This window comes from Alternaria viburni (genome assembly GCF_023758015.1).
Source record: "Alternaria viburni strain BMP 2772 chromosome Unknown scaffold_41, whole genome shotgun sequence".
Classification (NCBI taxonomy): domain Eukaryota; kingdom Fungi; phylum Ascomycota; class Dothideomycetes; order Pleosporales; family Pleosporaceae; genus Alternaria; species Alternaria viburni.
The window spans coordinates 32,100-55,999 of record NW_026055810.1 but is presented as its reverse complement, the minus strand read 5'-3'; the positions used below and the strand labels follow the sequence as shown (position 1 = coordinate 55,999).

The following is a 23,900-nucleotide window of genomic DNA, read 5'->3' as shown; positions in this document are numbered from 1 at the left end:
GCTTCTGACATGGAGATAGTCGCTGATGACATGGCGGGGTGCATGCGGAGACGAACATGGTTCGGCATAATCCTTCAGACCACTACCGCTACGATCTGAGTTCGTGGACAGGCATGAAAGAGCGTTGGGCGCTGGGCATAATGGAGATTGCTCATCGAAGAGCCGGGCTAGACCGATCTGGTGCTAGCGTGTGCCGATACCGATAAGACACCTCCAAATCCCCAGGTGCCGCCCGTAGGCCCGTAGGCCAGCTGCATACTCCGTTCGCGGCCCGCGTTGGAGTCCCCACGTTCATGCGATGGAGTCGATATCGAACGTAGATATGGCGCGTCCACGTTCTCTGATGAACTCCTGTATATGTTGTTTTCTTACATGAGCGTGTCTGCCCATACACAACCTCCCAAGTACCGGGCCTCTCAATCACCACGGTATCACGAAGATGGCAAACACCTCACCCAATGGCAAGATGCTCTCTTTCGACGCGAAACCTTACGCGTTCTCTTTCCCTCTAGAGCATACCGCGTTACTCATCATCGACATGCAACGCGACTTCCTTCTAACGAAAGGATTCGGCGAAATCCAAGGCGGAAACTTGGAGGCGGTGCAAGCATCCATCGCCCCAACAAAAAAGCTATTGGAAGCATGTCGGGGTGCCGGCATGACCGTCTTCCACACCCGCGAAGGCCACAAACCAGATCTCTCGGACTGCCCATCGTCAAAATTGATCAGACAAGAAGCTGCGCCTGGCAACACCCAGCACAAACTAGTAATCGGCGACAAGGGCGAACTTGGCCGCCTGCTCACAAGAGGAGAATACGGACACGACATCATCGATGAGCTGAAGCCCGTTCCTGGGGAGGTTGTCATTGACAAACCCGGCAAAGGCTCGTTCTGGAATACGACTATTCTGCATCAGCTCAAAGCGAGAGCTATTACACATCTCATTGTCTCTGGTGTCACTACGGAGTGCTGTTTTGCTACTACTATTCGGGAAGCGAACGATCGCGGTTTCGAATGCTGTGGTATCGAGGAAGCTACTAGTGGATACAACGATGCTTGCTTCAAGAAGTCGACGCTGGATATGATACACTGGTCGCAGGGCCTTTTCGGATACATTGGTAGCTTGCAGCCGTTACTAGACGCACTATCGCCATTATCAAGCGAAAGGATTACCGCCAACTCTACGCCTCCTCAGACACCACCGACATTTGATGGCGACCTCACGATATCTGCTTTACAGCGAGCGTACAAGAGCGGACTTTCACCCGTAACTGTCGTTGAGGCGGTCTACGAAAAGATTGCAGCATACAAGGAGGTGGATCCAGCAGTCTGGATACACTTACAGCCACGTGAAGCAGCACTGGACGCTGCAAGAAAGTTAGCATCGACTTACCCCGACCGAAACGCACTTCCACCCCTGTTTGGCGTTCCCTTCAGCGTCAAAGACAGCATCGACATCGCTGGCCTCCCCACCACCACCGCATGTCCACCACTTGCACACGTGCCCTCGACCTCCGCTCCGGTATACGACAAAATCATCGCCGAAGGCGCCTTATTCATAGGGAAGGCCAACTTAGATCAGCTCGCTACCGGCCTCGTAGGATGTCGCAGCCCATACGGAATCCCACACTCAGTATACCACAAAGACTACATCAGCGGCGGATCAAGCAGCGGCAGCACAGTCTCTGTAGGCGCAAACCTCGTCTCCTTCTCACTCGCAACCGACACAGCCGGGTCAGGCAGAGTACCCGCTGGTTTCAACGGCATCGTCGGATACAAGCCTACACGAGGCACCATCTCCTTCCGAGGTATCACACCAGCATGCCTGTCACTAGACTGCATCGCGCTCTCCACAAAAACCGTATCCGACGCGCGAACCCTATGGCAAATCCTAGAAGGCCACGACTCCCTCGACCCCTACGCGAAACCAGAGATGGGCTTCGAACGCCACATCAACAGCATCGGCCCCCAATCCCGCACATTTAAATTCGGCATTCCGCCACCCGAAGCACTTGCCATATGCTCACCACCAGCCCGTCGCATGTTCAACGAAACGGTATCGAAACTCCAAGCCATCGGCGGCGTCCTCACACCAATCGACTGGTCGCCCTTCCAAAAAGCCGGTCAATTACTCTACGACGGCACATTCGTTTCTGAACGCCTCGCCTCGCTTCCAGACGACTTCCTCGCCAAGAACCGCGCAGCCCTCCACCCCGTAACCGCACAACTCATGGACGCCGTCGTCGCGCGGAAGAGCTCAGCCGTAGACGCTTACCGCGACCTGCAGGCCCAAGCCCTCTACACGCGACAAGCAGAGAAAGTCTTCGCGTACTCCGCATCTGGTGTTGATGTTGTCGTTGTACCGACTACGCCTACGCACTGGCGCATAGACGAGGTGCTCGCTGATCCGATTAAGAAGAATAGTATCCTGGGTGAGTTTACGCATTGTGGGAATGTGTTGGATCTTTGTGGGGTGGCGGTGCCGGCGGGGACTTATTCGGTGGAGGAATTGAGTGGGAAGGAGGGGGATGAGGGGGTGTTGCCGTTTAGTGTGACGTTTTTGGGGGCTTCGAGGTTGGATGCGGAGGTTTTGGAGGTTGCGCTGCGGTTTGAGGGGGGAGGTGTGAAATGAAACGGCCATGCAGGGTGTCGTTTTCGGATAGAGATAGGGCGGATAGCGTACAGCTATCACATGCGATGGGTTCATGATGCGAGGAGTACTCAGAGTGAGACAATGCGGAGATATCCAAGAAGTCTTACAACTCGAACACGGTTATCACCAGGCATGCTTTTATCTCACAACCTACCCGGGAAGACACTGAAGACATGACTTGCAATGTATCACTCATAGTCGCGGCTTCACTAATCTGATGTCTTGAAGTTCCGTTCGCTAGACGATATATCACCTGCTACGTAGCTCAACAGGATGGCAGAAAACAAACTCATCGATCAACTTATCTTCCAACAGCCCAGAATTGCCCTCTCATATCTACCGATCTCATCACGTAACTAACATCATGGCTCCAATCGCTGATAGAGAATGCGCCTACTCTGTCGACCACTACGACCCCGATATGCTGGCTAACGATGCAGATCAGCCTCCCATCGATCCTCCGGTCGATGCCCAATGCAAAGACGTCCAACATTCGCCTACCCAGCCAGAACCTCACTATCCCATCTTCCGCCCGCGCAAAGTCAACCGCTCCCAATCCCTCTCGCTACCTCCGCGCAGATCTCGCAACCCATTCTTACCTTCCGACCCATTCTCTCGCCTACACTACCTATCCCTCGCTATATCCACCGAGCTTGAAGCACTGAATCTATTGAGATGCATCGACAACCTTCAACACTTGCGTACCCATCCTGCGCTCAGACACAAGGCTAAAAAGCAGCACAGGAACAAACATCGACCAAGCACCATCATCACCAAGACAAAGACGAAGACGACTCAGAAGCAGACCTCAACGGACGGTCAGACCCAGGAGCAGACCCAGGAACAGACTAAGAAGACCTATACACTCAATGCCAAAGCAGCTGCATGTGGTACGGGCGGAGTTAAAAAGTGTAAGTATGGCACCTATCGGGTATTGGACCAGCAGGGGGATGATGTGGTAGATAGGGTGTGTAAGTTTCATAAGAGTAGGAAGGGTGAGGATAAGAGGGGTGAGGCATGTCAGTAGGAAGGGAGGATTTTGTGTAGCTTTCACGAGAGGTACTTGTGGTTGGTCGTTGTATTGATGTTGTCTTATACCGATTGTTACTCAAAGTGTCTGGAGAGGAACCTCAAGGCTTCTAGAAATATCATTCGCAATGTGTCATGTCCAAATTCTTGTCAAACCAATGTCTTTGAGAAGACGTTTGCTCGACAATACAATAACCCAACAGCGCTTAACAGGGGCGCAGACACCAAATCTCCACCTCAAAGTATCTGCCACGAGCCCTCAGTAATGGCTACTGAAGGAGTAGGTGGGACCATGTCTTCATGGGGAGACTACGCAACCAGGTGCCCTAGCGACTCTGAAATGATAGCCTACAAGAAGAGTGAGCCAACCATCATCCACGATATCGATCCCGAAAGTAACCGGCTCCCTGTTGAGAGCGCCCATCGTTTACATTACTACCGGGTCGTTCGTGAGCTTGTCTCAAGAACCCAGCTATCTCGCCCTCACACACCCGATAGCACACATTCCTCTTCATCTTCTTCATCTTCATCAACTCCATCCTCTTCTTCTTTGCTCACCTCGTCCCCCTCCTCCAGCTCCGAAGATGAAGACAGATACCAAAACACAGAGTACATCCCAGTCACCTCCCCCACAATCGCCGCACTAGACCTAGCCACCCCCGACAACCCTTTCCAATTCCTGCACACTCCACTCCAACTCCTTCACCACCTCCGCACCCACGCCCGCCCTTCAGGAAAACGTCAGAAGAAGCAAAACGAACGCTGCCATCCCAATCTCGACCAGATATGGGACGAGTCATATTACCAGTTCATCAACAGGAAGAAGCCACAATTACCTAGATGCCTGTACGGCAGTAGGCGGAAACTGGACCAACGGGGTGATGATCGACTAAGCGGGGTGTGTTGGTTTCATAGGTTGAATGTGGGTAGGGGGAGGGAGGATTGTCGGCGGGAGAGGGGGAGGAGGATGCGGTGATGGGGCAAGGGAAGGGTGTGAGAGAGAGAGGAGTTGGATTGAGGATGGGTAGCTGGCATGGGAGTGTGCGCCGACGTGGATTGAGGGGAGGAGACATGGCAGGCTGAAAGTCACCTGGGCAGCGTTGAGTTGAGCTCCACCACCGCCCCTCCGCCTCCCCTCCGCCTCCCCCACCCACCCGGAAGGGAAAGCGCAACAAGAAGAAGAACAAACACCCAGGTAGCAACGTCTACAAGAAGATGAAGGAAGCGAACCAGCCGATCACTAGAGCGGAAAAAGATCCAGTGTGCAGGTATAGTAGTAGGCGTGTGCTTGATGGGCCTGGAGATGATCGGGTGGGGCGGGTGTGTTCGTCCCATAGGTGGGAGGTGGGTAGGAGGCGTGATTACTGTCAGCGGTTGTTCGTGTGAGCGTGGGTGTGTTTAGTTTCTGCTGTTCTCGAGGTTTAGTATTGCATTTGCTTGCACATGTATAGAAGATAGAAGTCAATCGTAACAATCTTATAATTGCCCTAATGATAGAAAAATGCTATGCACAAGAACTACCCAAGCCCCACAAAAACAACGCGGACCATGCCGCTATGCCCAAATCCCCAAATTAAGTAAATCCAAAAAACCAACAAAACACCATGCTTCATATATACTCATGCCTTCAACCATCCATCATTCTTTACAGAGACAGCGCAACAGCCGCAAACAGCGCAACAACAAAACTAATCGTCGCACCGCTCTGCAACTTCCCACCCGCACTGTCCCCATGAATCCCCAGAATCTCCGCTTGACGCGAAAAGGTAACATTCTGCGGAATACTCTCATTCAAGCACTGTCCATTAACAATATCCAGTCCCGCAAGATCATTCGGCTCGCGGAAGAACATATAACTCCTGTTGTTCAGACCCTTGAAACCCTCGGTGTTGTACGGGAACCACATGTCGGAGTCGGTGGCAGACGTGTTGCGGAGGAAGATGCATTGGACCTGGTTGGGGTAGTCGTGAGCGAGTTCGGGGTAAGCCTTCATGACATCGCTGTTCGAAGTATCGGCGACGAGGACGAATTTGCGCGTGGGGAAAGTCTCAAAAACTTTAGTGAGGAGGAATTTGCGGATGGACAGCGTGGCGGATATATCTGAGAAGTTCAGAGGACGGGTGTCGAAGGAGCCGCCGGGGTAGGTTTTGTAGATGAAGTCCATGTACAGACGGGTCGCTTGCTCGGGGGTCGTGGTCAGGTAGTGGAAATGCGTGTTGTTGGGGAGGGTGCGGGACCAGTTTGCGTAGATCTCGGGCATGTTCATCCAGGGGGTGAAGGGGCGGGCGAAGGAGTTTAGGAGACCTTCTTTCGGGTCGTAGATTTTGGTTACGCGCAGGATGTCGTCGATGTCGGAGATGAAGGTTATGCCTTCGGAGGGGACGAGGAAGGCGGTGGCGTTGCCGCTGTTGGTGCCATTGGTGTAGACGTTTAGGCGCTGGACGTTGTTGGTTTCGTTGCCGGGGATGAGGCCGTTGGATTGGATGGGGACGAAGACGTCGAAGTCGCCGAGTTCGGTCGTCTCGTAGGGGAGCGTGAGGTTCTGGACGCCGCCGGGGGCTTCGATGGAGTTGCCGCCGCCGGGCTCGCCGTCGCCGCCCTGCATGGGCGCGGGCTCGAGCGACATGGAGACATTGACGTCGCCTTGCTGGACGATGAAGATGGAGCGCGTCAGGTTGCGTGCCTGCTCCTTCTGGTTGTCGGGCAGCTCGGCAACACTGGTGTCGATGAGGAAGACGTTGGCCAGGTCGTCGACCTTGTCCTGGCTGATATCCGGGAACTTGTACACATTGCCGTGGAAGCGCACATTCCAGCCCTGGTCGGTCCAGTTGGCGTAGGGAGGGATGTTGAGAACTTCAGTGGGCTTCGCAGCCAAGTCGTCGTCGCCGATGCCGAGGCTGGACAGGACTTCTTTGCCGGTGGGGAGGCCTTCGAACCAGCCGGGGATGCCTAGAGAAAAAGAGTCAGCACAAGCCTTACTAGTGCGAAGCTTGCCATGCAGGCGTTTGCTTACCCTCTGTGAAGAAGCTGGGCAGGTCTGTTCCCAGCACGCTGCCTATTGAGGCTGCGTAGTTGTCCACGCCGCTCTTGATGTCGTCGATGATGTTCCTCTTCTCCACGTAGCTGTGCCGCCCTACGAACCGGATCGCCGCGGGAGTCACAACAGGCGCGCGCACCTCGACCTTGGCGGGGACAGCCGTCGGCTCTGGTAGAGCGAATGCATTAGCGAGGCCGAGTGTCGCGCTCAGCAGGAGAGCCCGCTGGGATGCGCGTTGGTGCACCATCGTGGTGGTGTTGTTGTGGTGGCAGGGGCTGAAGACCAAGGGGCGCTCGCGTGGTCGTCGCGTAGAGGGAAATTAAAGTCGAAGCGACAGACTAAAGGGAATACAAAGAAATGCAGAGGACTGAGGAGGAGAGAAGAGGCGGACGGGCCGGCAAAGATGGCACGACGATGGCAATAGTGGAAACACGCTTGCCGCGTTTCGCACGGGCTAGACAGCAGGTTTGCGGTCAAATTGGTGGTGTTGGTTGCTGCAGGTACAGCCAGCATGATGTCATTCTGCATTGTGGCTGGGGCTGAGCCACAATGCGTCGATCGCCTCCCGTGACCCACCCTTACCAAACTGTCCACACCGCAACACTCCTTCGGGACTCGGCAGTCGCAGGTTCATGGCGAGACATATCTGGTACTAATGAAGGTTTTGATTGTTTTACATGCCGTTCGCAGAGACTACTCCCATGGTGCGGACGAAGGGTGATATGGAGTACTTGGAAGTAGCAGAGCTAACCCAGTGTGCTTCGTTCGACTCCCCAACGACAACCCAAGGCCCCAATAGCGGCATATCCCTCAACGCATCACCCATATGATGGTACCCCTTCCTCATGGGCCAACACATCTTCGAGTCGCCCAGCAACGTGTCCATCGGCCACCCACCGCGTCGCCGACAAGTGTCCCATGCTTCCATTAGCACGTCGTGCACCTTGTCGTTCGGAGCAATGTCCTTGATGATATGGAAAAGCGACCTCATGCACAACATAACCTGTTCTTGATCGCAATACCCCAGAGAGTTTGTATCCCAGTGTCCGGGGAGCGTGCTCGTCCAGCGTGTGCCAGATGGATGTCGCGTTTCTTCGCCGTACCACCCTATCATGTCTAGAGTGAAGTGCGGGAGTGTACTTTGGTAGGAGGTTAGGGGGGGTGCAACGCGGAGGTGGGCGACGGCGAGGGTTATGGTTGAGCAGATGGCTCTCTCGTCTTGTTGTGATATATGAGTCTTGGTGTTGTCGAGGAAGTGTCTATGCACCTTGCGTACAAGATCGGATTGAGCTACCAGGTCTGCGCGCTCAGAGTCGCAGAGTATCGTGTTTGTGTTGTCTGATACGGGCATGTTGTACAAGGCTGCGTTTAGCGAGTCGAAGTCCGCGTTGAAGGTTATTGCAACGATTTCGATGAGAAATCGACGGACCTGTTCGGTCTTGCATTCTGGTGGTTGTGCTTGCGGCGGAGAGGTGTATTTGATCTCGCTTTCAGCGATGTCCGTGTACTCAGGTGGCGGGCCTGAGGGTATGTCTTGGTGATTTCCTTGCGACATGTCTGATGGCGGAAGATAGGATATCTGGAAGCGACCTAGACGGCCTAGATCGAAAATCGGCATGATGGCGATGTTGAGATATGCTCAAGGGAGGTTGAAGTGAGACTGAGGAGGTGAAAGAGGGATATTGTGCGTCTGCCGAGAGTGCGCTGGTAGAACCAAGATTCAGAGTCGCCTCGTTCAGCGAAGAGTGGGCGAGTACCAACCCCCGTTGTCAAGACGACATGACCTCGTGAGGAAGAAGTTCTCTCGACCATCATGATGTTTGGAGACGATATATCGAAAGCGCGAAGCCGAAACGAGTGACTCAGCCCCAGTTGAAGCATACAACGACTTCGTAGATCGAGTTGCGGATAGCGTATTCTGGACGTCTTCGGCAAACCACAAGTGAGTTGTGAGCCAGGATTCGCAGCGCTCTCGAAAACGTCTCCAAGCGCAGCCTCTTCCAACAATGAATAAGAATACCCCCGTCCGCACCACTCCCTCTCATCACCGGGAGTGGCCCCAGGCCTAACCGCGGGGAGGTGGGGGACAAGGCCCTTAAAATATCCCCTAGATAACAAAGCTAATAGCTAACCATAACAGAGAAAGGTACGTTAGAAAAGAAAGACGAACAAACGAAAGAAAAGAAATCAACTACGTATATCAATACACTTACTAAACATACTTCTCAATAACACCATTCATACGCCCCTCAAACGCCGCCAACACCTCCCTCCTCTCCCTCCTCTCCCGCCTCTCCCACGGCATCTCATACCCCGCCCAACGGGCCCACCGGAGCAGCGCAATGGCCAAAACGGCCGTGATTATGTGTGCCACGAAGGCGTCGAAAACGCGCGTGGCGAAGGTGCAGTCGGACATGGTGAAGGAGACAGCTATGTAGAGGAGAGGTCGTGGGTTAGTAAGCGAAGCGAGTGGAAAGCGACTTTAAGGTATAGAGGGCGGGATTGCGTACCTAATCTCCTGTGTGTGGTAGCTGGAGAAGAGAAGAAAGAGTGCGAGGATGGGAATTACTACACTGTGGATGTGGGGGCGGGGAGGTGCGACGGGGGAGGCTGCTAAGTTTATGGGTGGGTTTTTGGTGCTTGATGTGTGGGTTGAGGAGCGAGTTCCTTGTGGTAGCCTGCGGACGATATTAGCACCGAAATTTTAGCAGGCGCGCTGTATTAATGCTTTTGAGGTATACATCGCAGGTAGCGGTAGCATGCATATATTTAGAGTTGTTGTTGATGTATACATAGTCTAGTGTAGCACACGGCTGTTGCTGTAGAACACTGCGAATGCCTCCACGCTACAGGGAAATGTTTACGAGCTCGGTCTTACTCACCGAGTTTTCTCTTAGAGACGGCATCTCTAGAGCGCTTGCCTTGTGATAGCCTAGAGGCGATATTAACCTTGGAATGTTGGCAAGCGCGTTCGCTGGGCACCTCTAGAGCATACGTTGGAGGCGGCAGCACCTGGGCAGCTCATATTCATTCTAGCATATACAGGCGGTATACATACTCCTGCCTACTCTCTTTGCGTTGCCCTAGAACATAGCATATACCTCCAGGATAAGGTATAACATCAACATAATCCACCAAAGCGTTCAACATATCCTCCAAAACCCTGTACACCCCCAATACCAACGCGTCGTACAGAACCGAACAAAAGCTATACCTGCTCCACTCCGCCCATCTCTCGCACTACTCCACCCTCTTCAAGCTTCCCCTAACGCGCGATACTCCAATACATCTCGAAAAGGTAGAGCCCGAAGTCTTCGATATCTTCGTCGACTGGATGTACGGTGTTTGTGTCTAGTGCCCACTGTCGAGTATCCTCGCAAACGTTGGCATATCTGCCCAGACTCGTGAGCCTCCGCCTCCGCCTCCGCAACTTGGAAGTTGTGGATCGACTGTTCGTCCATGGGCTTTGTTGTGTCCTGGAAGGCGCGCTTGGCCGCGGCCTTAACTTCGGGGGTGAGAGGGGTGGAAATCGTGTTTCTGCGCGATCTCTTGCTGTTGGCCTGGAGGTCGGGGGTTTTGTTGAAGTTGCGGCGCCGGCTTGAGGGTGGGGTCGTCTGTGGCCCTGCTGGCCTTGCGCTCTCTCTTGGGGGTGAGGCTGCCCTTGCGCTCTTTTCCGGGTGTCAGTGCTTGTACCTCTTCTTTCGACAGCAATTTGAAGCCTTTGGATTGCCAGATAGGAAACATGACCTGGGTGAGCGTGATTGGTGTGAGGCCGAGACGACCCTTCTTGGCCACGACCTCTTCGCTGATCGTATCAAAGTCGACGTGGCCCATAGAGCTCACATGACCAAGTTGATTTTGGTATACTGGTGCTGGGCTTGGGTCTACGCGATTACCGTAGTTACGCTGATAGTACGTGACTCACAGTCGTTCTCCGGCCTGCGATCTTGCGAATGCCATGAACCTGCCATCAAGGACGAGTGGTTCCCGTGCCATTTTGGTTCTTTCTTGTGGAATGGATAAGTAGGTGGAGTATTGCGGGGATTCTGGGAGTTAAGAGTCAGGGTGCCAGTTTCCTAAAAGATGTTTAAGTATCGCTCGTGCTTGGGAATCTATTGGGATCCATCACCAGGGGTAGTTTTCTAGGTACTATCTGTTTTGCATGTTGCTGCGTACAGACCACTATATCTTTATGAGTTGTAACTGCCGAAGACAATGTATACTCCTACCTTCATGATTGTTTTGTGAAATGTGACACGAATTGTAGATGCCTCTTTCTGAGGGTGCCGTAAATCAGCATACGGGATAAGAGGACGAACTAGGTGATGCACATTGGCAAAATCCAAATGGAAAGCATCGATACCAGTCCGTCGATCATGAAAGCTAGAGCAGCGAGGAGCGCAATGGCGTTCCGAAGACATGAGCATACACGGTAGGTATATCGGAGTCTGTACATCACCAAACATCAAAGAGAAACGTCCCAACGAAACCATAATGTCTGCTCCCAAACCACGCTTTCAAAAACTCATTCATCACATTGAAATCCATGTAAGCAACACACATGCATCCTCCCAAACTAAACTTCAATAAACCTCGCCATCCACGTCCGCGTAATCTGCTTCGCCTCATCCACCAACCCCATATCCAACAACAACTGCACAGTCCCCCGTGTCGCAGATTCAAGCGCACTAAAAATCCACGTATGCGTAAACGTCGCCGCCTCCCCAATAAACACAGTGTTGAACTCCGTCTGATAAAACGCCGGAAGATACAAGGTCTGTTGCCCGAAAATCTGCATCGTAAAAGCACCGGCTTGATGCTCATCTTGCTCCCAGCATTGACGCGCGTAGTTGCCAGTCCAGTTCTCTTCAATCACCTCCTCGCCATGCATTTCGGCAAACGCGCGTTTGATATACGCCATATGTTCGGCTTCGGGCATCGCACAGGCGACGGTGGCTTCGTAGTCAGACAAGTAAGAGGCGAGCATTGTTCCTGGGCCGCTGGCGTTGACTTGCCAGCTCGGGTAGCAGATCTGGCCGAGATTAGGCTGGTAGAGGCGCGTGCACCCGCCTATGATGGGCTTGTCGAGATGTTCCCAGAAGCGCGTTTTGAATTGCACGGCTACTTTGCATGCGTTGGCGAAGAGGGTGCGGTCGATGGCGCGTTTTAGCAGACTCGAGTAGCGGGGCAGGGTCCAGAATTTCATGAGGTTGAGGGGCACGCTGTTGAGTACGTAGTCGAAGTTTTCGATCGAGTCGGGGGTGGAGTAGGGTTCTGAGCCTGTGGGCCTCCAGGATACGGATATGGTTTTGTTGTTTTCGTTCCAGTGGAGGCCGTTGATTTTGGCGCCGTATTGGATGCGGTCTTTGACGAGGGGCTCGAAAGCTGCAGGCATTCTGGAAAGGCCGCCTTTGATCGTGACCCACTTGGACGCGAGAAAGTAGACGGTTTCGTACTCCCACATGGGCCAGTAGATGTGGGATTGGCCGACTTCGTCGGTTGTGTTGAGATCGTATTTGAGCTTGTTGCGCAGGTATGCTACTTCGGAGTAGTCGAACATGCCGTCGTCTTTGGCTTGTTTGTAGGCTTTGAAGATGTTAGTCGCGTACATCTTGATGCGCTCTGCGTCTAGGCCTTTGAACTCATCGAGAGCGGCGTTGGCCTCTTCAACAGCAGTGGCGTTGCCGTATGCGACGGTGTTCTTGTATGCAGGGTCGGTCGCTATCTCAGTCTTGCTGGGGATCGTTCCGTCAGGACGGCGGAAGGGACTGTCGGCTGGAGTGTTGGGAGATGACTGGATCCAGTCGATGAACTTGACGTGAAGCTCCTCCTTGTCAGCGTTGAGTTCGTTGAGAACATCGGCCAGTTGGAAGATCATGCGCTGGTCGTTGAAGGGGAAGGTCTCGTTGGTCTCAGAGTCTGTGATCTCGTACGGGAAACGCATGGGCCCAAGCTCGTGATATTGGCCTTCATCGGGGGAAGTGCCGTTGAGATAGGCTGTGCGAATGCGACCGCCAATACGCTGAGACGACTCGATGATCTTCCAATTGTGAATACCAACAGAGTCCAGCATCAACTATAAGGCGTTTTGTTAGCACCAAATTGGTGTCGTTATTGAAGCAATTACGTACTGAGGTTGCAAGCCCAGAGATACCTCCACCCAGAATACCAAAAGACTTATTCTTGGCCGATGCAACAAAAACCTCATCTGGCTGCTTTTGCTGCAAGTAAGCAACGCCATCGAACCAGTTGCTATCAGTCCCTGCAACATCAACGAACGACTTCCTCTCCTGTCGGCGAGCATAGCGCTTAGCGACAACAAGCTCGTCGGACTTTCCGATGAGCTCTCCATCGAGAAAAGCATGAAGACAGCCCCCAGACATCTCAGCCGGAGTCAACCAAACGAATTTGCTCGGTCGCCTATTCTCATGCTCCTCATGGCGTCTCGCCAAAGGATGAGCGCCCACATGCGTCTGACCTATGCGTTGTTTCGCGGAAACGATGGAAGCAGCAGCATCGTCACATGTCGCGTATGTGATCGTAAGCTCCCCATCAACATCTCCGTAATAGTCGATAACGATGTTTTGCGCGCTTCCCGGAGTAGTGCTTTTGAGAGGAGCGAAGACGACCGATGGCTGGCTCAGAGGCTTGGATTCCGAGAGCGAGGCAATGCTTGCCAGAAGTGGCAGTAACTTAGTGAAGGACGGCATGCCGGAGGTTGATGGAAGACGAAGTCGGTAATCAAGGACCTCATGCTATTGCTCTTCGACATGCCCGTTTATGAATCTTCAGAGGAATTCCTTGGCAATACCAAGCATCGCTGGTATCTACCTTGATGTCCATGATACCCACTGTTGAGTATTCATCAGTCATCCCGCGATGTTATCGTGCGGTGCCGTAGGCCTTTGCTCCAGGTGTAAGCCCACCGAGAAGCCGCCGGTCCACCTCCGGTGTCATACTTGGCAGAGGATATCAATTCTCCATCACAAAAGCCTTGTTCAATATCTCTGCGTGTTTTCAGAGTTTCAAGAAACAATACCCTTCTAATATGCGAAGGTATTGTTTTCGTAGCCAGCAACTGTTCGTCGGCATCCACCCACGTAATCCCAAATCCCAAAGTCTGGATGCTGGGCTTCGGCGCATCTGAAAGCCGATCCATGATTGGAGCGGGCAATATCCTTGAGTCTTGGCTGATAGATGTAGATAAGTGGGGGGATCAAGACAGTCCGTCGGCTGGGCGCTGCCCTTGCCAAGAGGAGAAAAGGTAAGATGCCAAGTACGCCTGGGTACGATTGGGTAGTTGTTCCGCTCCGAACAGCGGGCAGGTCCACCCGACTACGTTGCACGGCTTTCATGCTGTGATATTCTGCTGTCATCGTTTGCCCTGCACCAAGAGCGTATGGCATAACATATCTAGATCCGTTGTTGGTGTACAATCCGAGCTGAAATCTCTGCCGTCCATCTTTGAAGATGTCGCACAGAGCAGTAGATGCTGCTGCAATTACCACCTCGTCTGGCTGCGTTCCCGGATACTCTCTGAACTGCTTCAGCCAATGAATTCGATTACTCCGCCCTCTGGAAACTGCCTCTCCTCCGACTCGGCCCCTCAAGGACACCCATCTTCTCATCATTACTACTCCGTCTTTCCCCTCGTTCAGCCTCTTCACTCTCCTGAAGAACCTGTTCGTTCGAATCCGGTTCCACAACCTGCCCATGGTTACCGCCCACTGATTCCATGGTGAACGGACTAGCAGTCGGCGCATCAAGAACATTCAACTCTTCCTGTGTGAAGAAATTGGGCATCAAGAACGTCCGCATGGGGATGTACAAAAAGATAAAAACTGGGAAACCAATGGCAGCGATTGTCTGAGTAATCGCGAAAGTAGCACCGAAGCCAATGAGTTCGAGTCCGACGAAAGCCCAGATGACCCAGCGACGCTTGATTTGTGCCAATGGGTCGGATCGTGATGTGAGATGCTTGTCCTTTGCGAGGAAGAGGAGTTTTAGTGTGATGCCGTTTGCTTCTAGTGCCTGGATTCCCATGACGAAGAACAACCCAGCTAGTACAGCTTGTGGTATGAGGTGCAGTACGATGAGGAGTGGTCCGGTCATCGTTCCCAGAGTGAGGAGACCTTGAGCGAGGTTTGACACGCGCTGCTCTACCACATGGTCGACAACGCGTTTGCCATGGCCTTTGTTGTCTTCGTCGTCGGAATCGGCGACAGTGCGTGCAACGCAAAGTGATGTAGTGTGAAATGGCGCCTGCGGGATGAGACCGTTCGGGAATGGTATGCCTAGTAGGCCCGCAACTCCAGTCGTGATGCCCAAGAGAAAGATATCCCAATGGAAGCCTGCCGGTTTTCGCAGCGGAAATTCCGTGCCTTGCGCAATCAAACTGGAAACGTTGTGGTCGAACCAGAACAGAATCGTCAGAAGTACGGCGAAAGGAATAGCCAGGAACACATCGCCGACACTTATATCCCAGAAGTGGATGAACCATCCGCGATCTGTGGTCGGGAAGAATGCCTTCGAAGTAGGTAGCTTGAGCAACTCAATGCCAGCCATCTTTCCGATGTGTACGAAGCCAGTGAAGAAAATCACGGTAAGCGGTGTACCGTAGTCCTCGACAAACTTGCGAACATGGCGCTGCAGTAACGACGACTGTCCTACAATGCCGCAGATGTATGCGACCGCGGTGACCAGCAACGCAATCACAATCGAAAGGTATGCGGAAGCGTCGCTAACAGCCCATTGCCTCGTCAGCACCTGAATCCCCTTTTGTAGATATATGAATGCAACGTAGAACCCGAATATGTCGCAAGAGAAGCGCGTAACGTATCGTAAGCCGTTGCAGGAGTTTGTGATTGCGAGGATCCAGTGGAAGATCAATGACCATATGCCTATCCAGCACATGAAGGCGAAGTAGTTGGTGCCCCGTGGGGTGATGATGTCGTACACGGTGTAGTTGAAGACGGTAATTGGGCCGGTGACGCCCACGATGACTAGAGGTTGCGCTGCTGCGAGCGAGAAGACAACTGAGGCCAGCACTGAGGCAAGAAGAACCTCGTTAACGCCGAAGCTCTCGTTGGTCTTCTCGAACATGTCGAGCGAGAAGGCGAGCGCTGGCAGAATGTTCGCAAAGTACATGTAGACTGTCGCGGGCACGACGCGATAGTCCCACGCATCTTTCCAGTCGCTTAAGTAGAAAGGTGCTCGCCGCCGTATGTCGTTTATCATGCCACTAAACAGGCGTGTCTTCCACCAGGCATTCTTGCTCGAGGCCGCCGTTCCATGCGACTGTCGCGTGGGTTCCCGAGTGATCGCATCGTTGTTAGACGTGGCATTGCGCTTCGAGGGTCGGAGTACACGCGACTTCCACGATCTATTCGCGTATTCTGAAGACATGGTTGGACGATGGCAGAGGCGTGGCTTTGGGCTGGTACGCTACGGGTATTTGCTCGCGGAGGTGTTATATCGAAGATGTCGTCATGACAGGGCGGACTCCAAATTGAGAAAGCTACCCAGGCGAAGGAGGCGCGGGGTAGTGCAGATATACCAGCTGAAGGTACCCTAAAAGATATGCTTCAACAAAGCTGGACGAGCGGATGGGTCTTGCCGCCATGGTAAAGGTTGGCGAGCTTGTTATGTATGGCGAGGGGAGGAAAAGTCGACTCCACACACCGCCGCCCGGGCAGACTCCGGGTCGGATTTACGGCCGGCAATAATCTTAGCGCAATCTCCCCGCGGACCCTGATGGCGACATGTTCAATTGCCATCGCATTTGCGACACCTCCATGACCTCTAAACCATCTGAACTCTCCTCAGCTACAAGACACCCGAACGAGCAATCGCGCATACATCATCTGCTCGTTGATATCAGGCTACCGTTGACGATGGAGCCCAGCGACACAAAGCCCATCACCCGTGCTGTGACGACTTTCACATGATGCAAGTCGGCGGATGAACTCGATGCTAGAAAGTTTGCAGAGATGCTGATCGACGATCATGGCGGACATGTCCTCTTGTAGATGGCGCGCGTTATCGCGCATGATCGGTAGAGGCTAGTTAAAGAAAGAGCCCGGGAATTCGGACCGCTGTCTACATATCATCAAAGTTACCACTACTTTGACGATGGACTGAGACGTATACAACGCGCATCGCAACGAAGCTCGACGCTGTTAGTCGCCATGCGCCCGAGAACCGGAGACGAGATTTTGGCGGGGTTCGCGCTGGTGCAGCAAGCTGCAGGGGAGCTTGGAGGCGGTCTGCTTCCACCTGCAGCATGCAGAGACTAAGCCCTCTCAACGTGGTCGTACAGTCTCTTCACAAAGAAAATAATATTCCTCTACCAACGCCCGACTCAGCACGAGACAACCATCATGCCTTCCATGGCGAGCTCCATCCACCCCGACTTCCGCGACGATGTCACCTCAGCGGAAGCCCACGCAGTGGACCGGGAAACAGAACGTCTAATCCACCAACAAATGGCTGCAGACAACGCAAGTGGTCGTGAAAGATACATTCAGCTCGCCAAAGAGATGCTGCGTATTAGATTGCGCGCCTATAAGCCCGAGTCACCACCCATTGGCGGTGCATGGTGCCTGATCGGATCAGCACATCTCAAGGCCTCTCAGCTGCAGGAGGCAAAAGAAGCCACTGAGAAGAGTCTTGAGATATACGCCAAAGGCGACGATAAGGACGCCGCGGCATTGGCGAGGGAACAGTTGGCTTTAATCTTTGAAGGCTTGGGACAGCTCTCCGATGCTAAGAACATTCGACTGCAAGGTGCGAGTGACGGGACGATGGTGTGCTCGAGTCCACGGGTACGTTTACCGTAGTGCAACGCGAAATGGTTCTTCTGACAAACTTGATGTAGTGTCCCTATGCACATTACGCGTTCCGCGTACAGAACGACGGCCGCCCCGGGCTCTTCAAGTTGGCTGAACTGAATGCGTGTGGTGCATGCAATTCGGCATTCTACTGCGAACGGCAATGTCAACTGCAGGACTGGAAGAGACATAAAGTTCCTTGTAAGGCATATATGGCTGCTCAAGTAGATTAGGAGCGCACATTGCTCTGCTGTCACTAAATTACAGTGTCCACGTGGTCTCCAAAGCCTTCGCCCTTTTGCAAAACCTGTTCACCCATGTCAGTCCAGTCTCTTGTCGTCATAACAGCGCATCACTTGTCACTTGAACGAAACTTGTGTTGATACTTTCGTAGTTTGATATGTACTGCCAGAGGCAATGTAGTTTCTACTTCAAATAACCAACCGACGATATCGTGAAAAAAGGGGGGTATCAAAATGGCTTCCAAAATCCATCCATGTGAAAAATTCCCTTGGGGCCGTCCATCCATCCATGAAAGAAAAGAAAGATCCAAAACGCCTCCGTGGATCCTAACGTGAACGCTCACTATATAATTTACTGGAATAGAAAAGACCCATCACAATCACTCCTCCATCCTTCGCGTCTTGGGACTCTTCTTCGGAGGAGGATTGAACGAATCGCTCGTGCGGGCGCGTTTAAGATTCGCCGGTGGACCAGCCCTGCTGCTTCCACTGCTGGCCTGGCTAGCACGCTTAGCCAACTTCGCAGCCTCGCGAATGCGGACACCACCAGCAGGGCTGTTGAACCCACTTCCGCCTCCAGCGGTTGCAGCCGAACTTCCTGCGGGGATCTCCTCGGCCAGACGATCGGCGAGAGCAGCGTCGTATTCGCGCTCGCTAGCACGGACAGCGCTGGGGTCTTGTTGGCGGGCTGTAGCGAGCATGTCGACGCTGCCGTCGTCGCTGTCTTCGTAATCGGACTCGGATCCTTCAGAGACGTCGGAGGCGATGGGCGCAATGTTGAGGATCTGCATGGCGGTTGTAGGGCCGCCAGAGTCGCTGTCGCTGTCGGGCTCAGATGAGGCGTCGGATGCAAGGTCCGAGTCGACATCGCCGGAAGAGCAAGAATCCAGTGGAAGGAAGGAGGCGGGAGGAAGAGTCGAGCTAGGAAGGTTTTTCCGTGACGCAGAGAGAATCCTCTCCTCAATCACACGCTGAGGACTTGACCTGGGAGACTCGACTTCAGGGGACGACTGCCTGTTGAGTGCATCCTGGATGGCCTTGGGGTACAAGGTTGACCAGCGGCGAGCGGCGACATGGGATGGCGCGGTGGGTACTTGTGATCGTCGTACGTGGATGGAGAAGTTGTCCTCTGGCTGCACACCACCCAGACCCGAAGCCTCAAAGTCCATGAGTTCTGGGCTGGTGTTGCCGCTATCGTTCCTCAAGGCCTCCGGCGAGAAGCCAAGGTCATCGCCACTCGAGACAGTGCGTGATCCGCTGTCGACATCCATCGGCGTGGTGTCCAAAGGACCTCGGGGCTCGGCCAGGTCCAGCGACGTCCTCTTGGTCGGGGATGATGTGCCCTGCTTGGCACCGAGAGGCTGGTTCGTGATTGGCTGATAATTGCCGGGCATGGTAAGGAAGGCGCCGTTACGATCACCGCTCAGGTCAGTGCAGAACTTGGCCTTGGTGTAGAAGATCATAGGTCCGTCATCGCGCCTGCGGGGTTTTGATGAGGAGCTCTGCATGATGGAACTGCTGAAACCCGAGGAGTTTCCCGTGGGCTGCGGTTGGTAGGAGTAGTTGGCTGAGGATTCGGCATCGAAGGCGTAAAACTCGTCTTCGTTCTCCGACTCATCCTTGTGGAAGAACATGGGTTTGTACGCAAACTTGTTTTGCTCCTTCTCACGCTGGGCACGAGCTTGCCTTCTGGCAATCGTGGCTTCGTCCATCATGTCGCTGCTGGCACCGCTGTTACCAGTCTTCATACCCTTGAAAGGCGACTGGGAGCCGGACTCATTCGGTGAAGCACCACTCCAATGCTCCGACGAGCTGTCGCCGCTGTGCTTGGTAATGTCGAGGCCGCCCTTCCATCGGATTTTGCGACCGTCGCGAGAGATCTCGAGATGGTTGCTGTACTCGTGCAAGGCGTCCTTGACGAACTCGGGTGTGACGTTTAGAGTGTGTAGTTGGGCCATGTTGATGACCAAGTTTAGGTAAATCCAGCCGTGGCCGAGGGGTGCTTCTCCAGAGTCCATGTCCGGTGGGGTGAAGCCAAGATGGCGGATGTAGTCCATGTTCTCTGTAGGCACCTGCGCACGGTAAGGGTCCAGGTCTAGCGGTCGTGTGGGTCGTTGGTCGGGAGATAGACCTGAGCCAGCGAAGTCCTGTTCCTCGATATGCAGGCTGGGGCGGAAGCCCTGTAGGACTTCGTCCTGGTCCGCATGACTTTCCCGAGCAGCACTAGCACCGCGGTCGTTCCTGATGCGAGCTTCACGCTGACCCTCGGGCTTCTGATTTTGTCCCGTCGCTTCTCGCTGGGCACGGTCGGCTGTTGCTGCCGACTGGGCTACTTCCTGTTGCTGCATTGGGTGTGGGTGGGACCCGGGCGCAGAGCGCTTGCCAGCAAAGATCTGCTCCAGGCGGCGCACAACCATCTTCTTCTTGGACTTGTCGGTCATGGGGGCGGTCTTGTTGTTGGGTAGCAGGCCCATGGGGATGTCGTGGAGGTACGACTGGATGTTTTGCTGTTGCCGGCTGTAGGCGGATTTGGTCATCTTGCGGTGGTCGTTGTCTTGATTGGATTGGCCTGACGAGTTAGGGCCGGATGCAGATAGGGAAGCGTAGCCCGACTCGGCGAAGCGCGATGTGGAGGAGGCGGTGTTGTGGGTTTGGAGTGCCGGGGTGTAGGCTGAGATGTCGGCGTAGTCGTTGGCGGTGCCTTCGTCGAGATCTGATGCAAACTTGCGCAGAGTCTCCTCGAGTTCTTTCTTCTTGTGGTCGGGCAGGCCATGGAACCTCACCTCGAACAGCTTCTCTTCTTGCAGGTGGGCATCGTAGAGCTTCTCGTACTTCCGCAGCCGCTGCTTGAGCTTCTTGTTGGCGACGGTCAGGTCGTCGATGACGCTGCGGAAGTCTTCGGTGCTGCTGCCGTCGGTGCCAATCTGGCCGAGGGGGCGGTAGGGCATGGCGACCTGTGCCTGGGTGGTGTCGGGCGGCGTCTCGGACGAAGACGAGTTGCGGAGGAAGAAGGGCGGTTCATCTTAATAGTCAGTCACACTTTCTCATCTACTCTGTCGGAGGCACTCACTGTCGACGAAGGCCGACTTGCCCTGGCTGGCCGTGTTGTTGGTCTTTTCGAACCATTGGCCGGCGTCGCTGCTCTCGCCCGAGCTGGTCTTGTTGGAGAGCAGCTGGGGAGACACGCTCGAGGGCGGATTGGCCTTGTCGCTGGCGAGGGTGGGCGACGTCTCAGCAGTCGGCGCCTTCTTGGGCTCGCGTCTTGATGGTTGAGGTTTAGGCGGCGGGCTGTGGCGGAGAGAGACGGAGCGGTGGGCTGGCGGGCGGCGTGGGTGGGAACGCGCAGCCATGGGAATGGTTCCCGGGCGGTCGTTCATGGCGGGTGGAGAGAGGCGGGTGAGAGTTGGGGGCTAGACAGGCAGGATGCTCCCCATGTGGATGATGGTGAATGTCAGGCCGCTAGCGATCAAATGTCCAAGGTGTGCGTATATTGTAGACCGGGAGGCTGTTGTGCCCAGGCTCGAATGGATCAGACGCTTCCGCGGCGGTGGTTCGAATGCTATGTAGGGTGCTGGTAGCGGCGTCGTCGTATGGTGCGAGGGCAGTTTCGGCGTGCAAATTGAAAGATGGCTGAAGAGAGTTGTGGGCTCTCTCGGCGCTGGTTTGTGCAGGTGAGCCATGATGGGCATCGATCTTGATGTGGGTAAGCATGTCGATGCTCTCGATTTCCAAGCTGCCAAGACTGCAGCTGGAGATCGAGGGTACCTGGCCGCGAAGAGGAAGTGTGGCGTTCGGGCCTAGCGCACCAACTACCGGCAATCGACGATGGGCCTTGATCTCCAGCCCACCATCGCCCAGGAGGGAGACCATCGCCCTTCTGTTCCGCCCGTTGACCCTGCCGTCTCGATGGCTCTCCATATCTGTGATGGCCGTCCTCTCCTATGCTTCTCCGGAGAACACAACCTTCTAGCAGCACTGCCGCACTGCGAACAACATGCAATCGCCCGCACACATCTACACTTGCCACCGTCTAGATCCGCGTCTGACAGTTGCTGCCAGTGCTGCACGGCATGAGAGATGGTCCAGACCCTCTTCACACCACGGCTTCCCATCACAGCAGAACCGTGGCGGCACGAACCGTTGACACGCTGCCGCTAGAGCCTCACCAGCCACACGCGCTCTCACACACGGCCACAGCATCCATCGAGATTGCGAATGCTAGCCGGCCCTCTCCTGACGCACACTCCCCGTGTCCCCTCCCTAGATGAGGTCACTCTTGCACGGTGCTGGCAACGGCTGGGAAGCGCAATCGATTTCCTGGACCCTGATCTGTCCTTGGTTGTTCGGCTCAGACACCCTGCCATCATGATTGGCGCGCGACTGACTCCCACTGTGCCGCCCTCATCGCTGCCAGCATCGCAATCGAGAGGGCCATCGCAATAAAGGGTCCAGCTGGAACACTCGTTAATGCATCTCACGGCAGGCATGCAGCTGACTTCCTCTGACAGGCATCCCAAAGGGGTTTTATTCCGCCTGGGTCCTCACGGCCTCTGACCGGGGACGACTGCTGACCACGACTGCTTGCTCCGACTTTTTCACTCTCACAGTGGGGTGATGCCACTTTCCACCTCAGATCACCGATTGAGCTCGGATCGCAGATTACTCGTTACAGCACTGCAGGGCAGAGCGCGCCGGGAGGACGTCCCGGCCAAATCACCGAATCGCAACCAATATTGTTTCGTAACCTGTTAGCATGCACGAAACCATCGGCGATGCTGGCATTAGGCTCTTCTTCATCGTACGATGGTGTTTGGGAACCTCTCGAAAACCCAAGGGGGTTTCATACATAAATTGTCACACTCAACATCTCATCGAGATCCAATGTGCCGTGACGTCTTCGCTAGTGTAGCGGGAAAAAGTAGAAACACATAACACATCATGGCCTCGGCTTAACATGCCATGAAACAGTCAACATCCTCCGATGTTCAGACGAACTCAGATGCGCGCACCCTTACTCCTCAGCACGTTGACGGCAGAATGGCCCGTATAGTTGAGCCACTCGCCCAGTCCTCCCATGAAGCCGCCAACCTTCATCAGGTCTTGTAATCTGTTATCCAGAAACTGCTCCGTCTCTACAAAGTTGGCCGACTTGTCCTGTGTCATGTATAACTCGGTCGAGGAGAAGATGGCCGAGAGTGTCGCTCGCTTGGTGTACCAGCTGCTGTCGACACTGTGGTCTCCCGATAGAAACCATATCTCGTCTGCGAGTCTCGCAAGTTCGGCTATAGATGCCGGGACGTACGTGGGCTGGGCCATGATCGCGAGTGCCTATCACCCATCAGCACGCTGACCTTCGCTGTTGTGTATGCACTGTCCTACCTCCTGCCATCGATGTATGACGGGTTCATTCGCCCGCAACCGCGCCAGTGTCAACGTCCTGACTTTTGCACCAACGCCCATCTTCTTCCCTTGCTCTCCCTGGTCTGGGAATTGAACATTGTTCTGTAGCGCCAAGCGCTGCGTGACAAGATGGTAATTGATCAAATCGAAGACACCCCGCGGAAGCAGATTTGTAGAAACATCAAGATAGCCGGCGTCGCGAGCACCAAGCTTCAGTGCGTCCATAGTAAACCCATGGCTGGGTACGTGTGCGTATGCGGAGGAGAGGATGGCAGACTCGGCGGGAGGAAATGGCGGCGGCTGCGCGTAATCATACGAATGGTACAGGCATCGTTGTCTCGAAGCGGCTGCTGGGCGAATTGAGGCTGCTCGGACACTCCCGAGTAGCGAGCTGGCTAGTCGTGATGGTGGCATGGTGGATGCAATTGAAGATGTAGAGATCAGCCGATGCGGACATTTGCTGCCTTCTCCGCAAATCTGCCAAGACCGACATCGATCAGATCTCACACTAACCCTGTGACGTCGTAGAGCTGTCGATCAATTTCGACGTTGAATTTGACAATCGATCTCAACGTCTGCATATCGATCTTGGAGGCGAAATAATCCTACCACGTGGCCCTTAGACCATTCCAAATTGTACAGGAGGCTGAAGATCCGTATCCGATTGCAGTTCCAGATCTTGTCAATCACGTCGCCACGTGACCGACGCG

At 54.2% G+C, this 23,900-nt stretch overlaps 10 protein-coding genes across 10 annotated transcripts; 3 read left to right on the top strand and 7 right to left on the bottom strand.

Moving 5' to 3' along the window:
* Window positions 1-439: 439 nt before the first annotated feature.
* On the top strand, window positions 440-2,632 carry J4E79_011396 (uncharacterized protein; the record flags this gene model as incomplete). Its single annotated transcript, XM_049360225.1, has 1 exon — window positions 440-2,632. The coding sequence occupies one exon, from the start codon at window positions 440-442 to the stop codon at window positions 2,630-2,632; it is 2,193 nt and encodes a 730-aa protein (XP_049205301.1).
* A 385-nt stretch (window positions 2,633-3,017) lies between these two features.
* J4E79_011395 (uncharacterized protein) lies at window positions 3,018-3,680 on the top strand (the record flags this gene model as incomplete). Its single annotated transcript, XM_049360224.1, has 1 exon — window positions 3,018-3,680. One exon carries the CDS (start codon window positions 3,018-3,020, stop codon window positions 3,678-3,680), a length of 663 nt encoding a protein of 220 aa, XP_049205300.1.
* Window positions 3,681-5,327: 1,647 nt separating this feature from the next.
* On the bottom strand, window positions 5,328-6,966 carry J4E79_011394 (uncharacterized protein; the record flags this gene model as incomplete). The annotated part of the gene is made up of 2 exons (XM_049360223.1): window positions 5,328-6,631; window positions 6,696-6,966. The coding sequence occupies 2 exons, from the start codon at window positions 6,964-6,966 to the stop codon at window positions 5,328-5,330; spliced, it is 1,575 nt and encodes a 524-aa protein (XP_049205299.1).
* A 426-nt stretch (window positions 6,967-7,392) lies between these two features.
* Window positions 7,393-8,337, bottom strand: J4E79_011393 (uncharacterized protein; the record flags this gene model as incomplete). The annotated part of the gene is made up of 1 exon (XM_049360222.1): window positions 7,393-8,337. The coding sequence occupies one exon, from the start codon at window positions 8,335-8,337 to the stop codon at window positions 7,393-7,395; it is 945 nt and encodes a 314-aa protein (XP_049205298.1).
* Window positions 8,338-10,220: 1,883 nt separating this feature from the next.
* J4E79_011392 (uncharacterized protein) lies at window positions 10,221-10,954 on the bottom strand (the record flags this gene model as incomplete). The annotated part of the gene is made up of 2 exons (XM_049360221.1): window positions 10,221-10,625; window positions 10,949-10,954. The coding sequence occupies 2 exons, from the start codon at window positions 10,952-10,954 to the stop codon at window positions 10,221-10,223; spliced, it is 411 nt and encodes a 136-aa protein (XP_049205297.1).
* A 341-nt stretch (window positions 10,955-11,295) lies between these two features.
* J4E79_011391 (uncharacterized protein) lies at window positions 11,296-13,429 on the bottom strand (the record flags this gene model as incomplete). Its single annotated transcript, XM_049360220.1, has 2 exons — window positions 11,296-12,795; window positions 12,851-13,429. The coding sequence occupies 2 exons, from the start codon at window positions 13,427-13,429 to the stop codon at window positions 11,296-11,298; spliced, it is 2,079 nt and encodes a 692-aa protein (XP_049205296.1).
* An 853-nt stretch (window positions 13,430-14,282) lies between these two features.
* J4E79_011390 (uncharacterized protein) lies at window positions 14,283-16,124 on the bottom strand (the record flags this gene model as incomplete). Its single annotated transcript, XM_049360219.1, has 1 exon — window positions 14,283-16,124. One exon carries the CDS (start codon window positions 16,122-16,124, stop codon window positions 14,283-14,285), a length of 1,842 nt encoding a protein of 613 aa, XP_049205295.1.
* A 974-nt stretch (window positions 16,125-17,098) lies between these two features.
* On the top strand, window positions 17,099-17,741 carry J4E79_011389 (uncharacterized protein; the record flags this gene model as incomplete). Its single annotated transcript, XM_049360218.1, has 2 exons — window positions 17,099-17,504; window positions 17,725-17,741. 2 exons carry the CDS (start codon window positions 17,099-17,101, stop codon window positions 17,739-17,741), a joined length of 423 nt encoding a protein of 140 aa, XP_049205294.1.
* Window positions 17,742-18,170: 429 nt separating this feature from the next.
* Window positions 18,171-21,167, bottom strand: J4E79_011388 (uncharacterized protein; the record flags this gene model as incomplete). Its single annotated transcript, XM_049360217.1, has 2 exons — window positions 18,171-20,812; window positions 20,861-21,167. The coding sequence occupies 2 exons, from the start codon at window positions 21,165-21,167 to the stop codon at window positions 18,171-18,173; spliced, it is 2,949 nt and encodes a 982-aa protein (XP_049205293.1).
* A 1,618-nt stretch (window positions 21,168-22,785) lies between these two features.
* On the bottom strand, window positions 22,786-23,604 carry J4E79_011387 (uncharacterized protein; the record flags this gene model as incomplete). The annotated part of the gene is made up of 2 exons (XM_049360216.1): window positions 22,786-23,118; window positions 23,170-23,604. The coding sequence occupies 2 exons, from the start codon at window positions 23,602-23,604 to the stop codon at window positions 22,786-22,788; spliced, it is 768 nt and encodes a 255-aa protein (XP_049205292.1).
* Window positions 23,605-23,900: the final 296 nt, after the last annotated feature.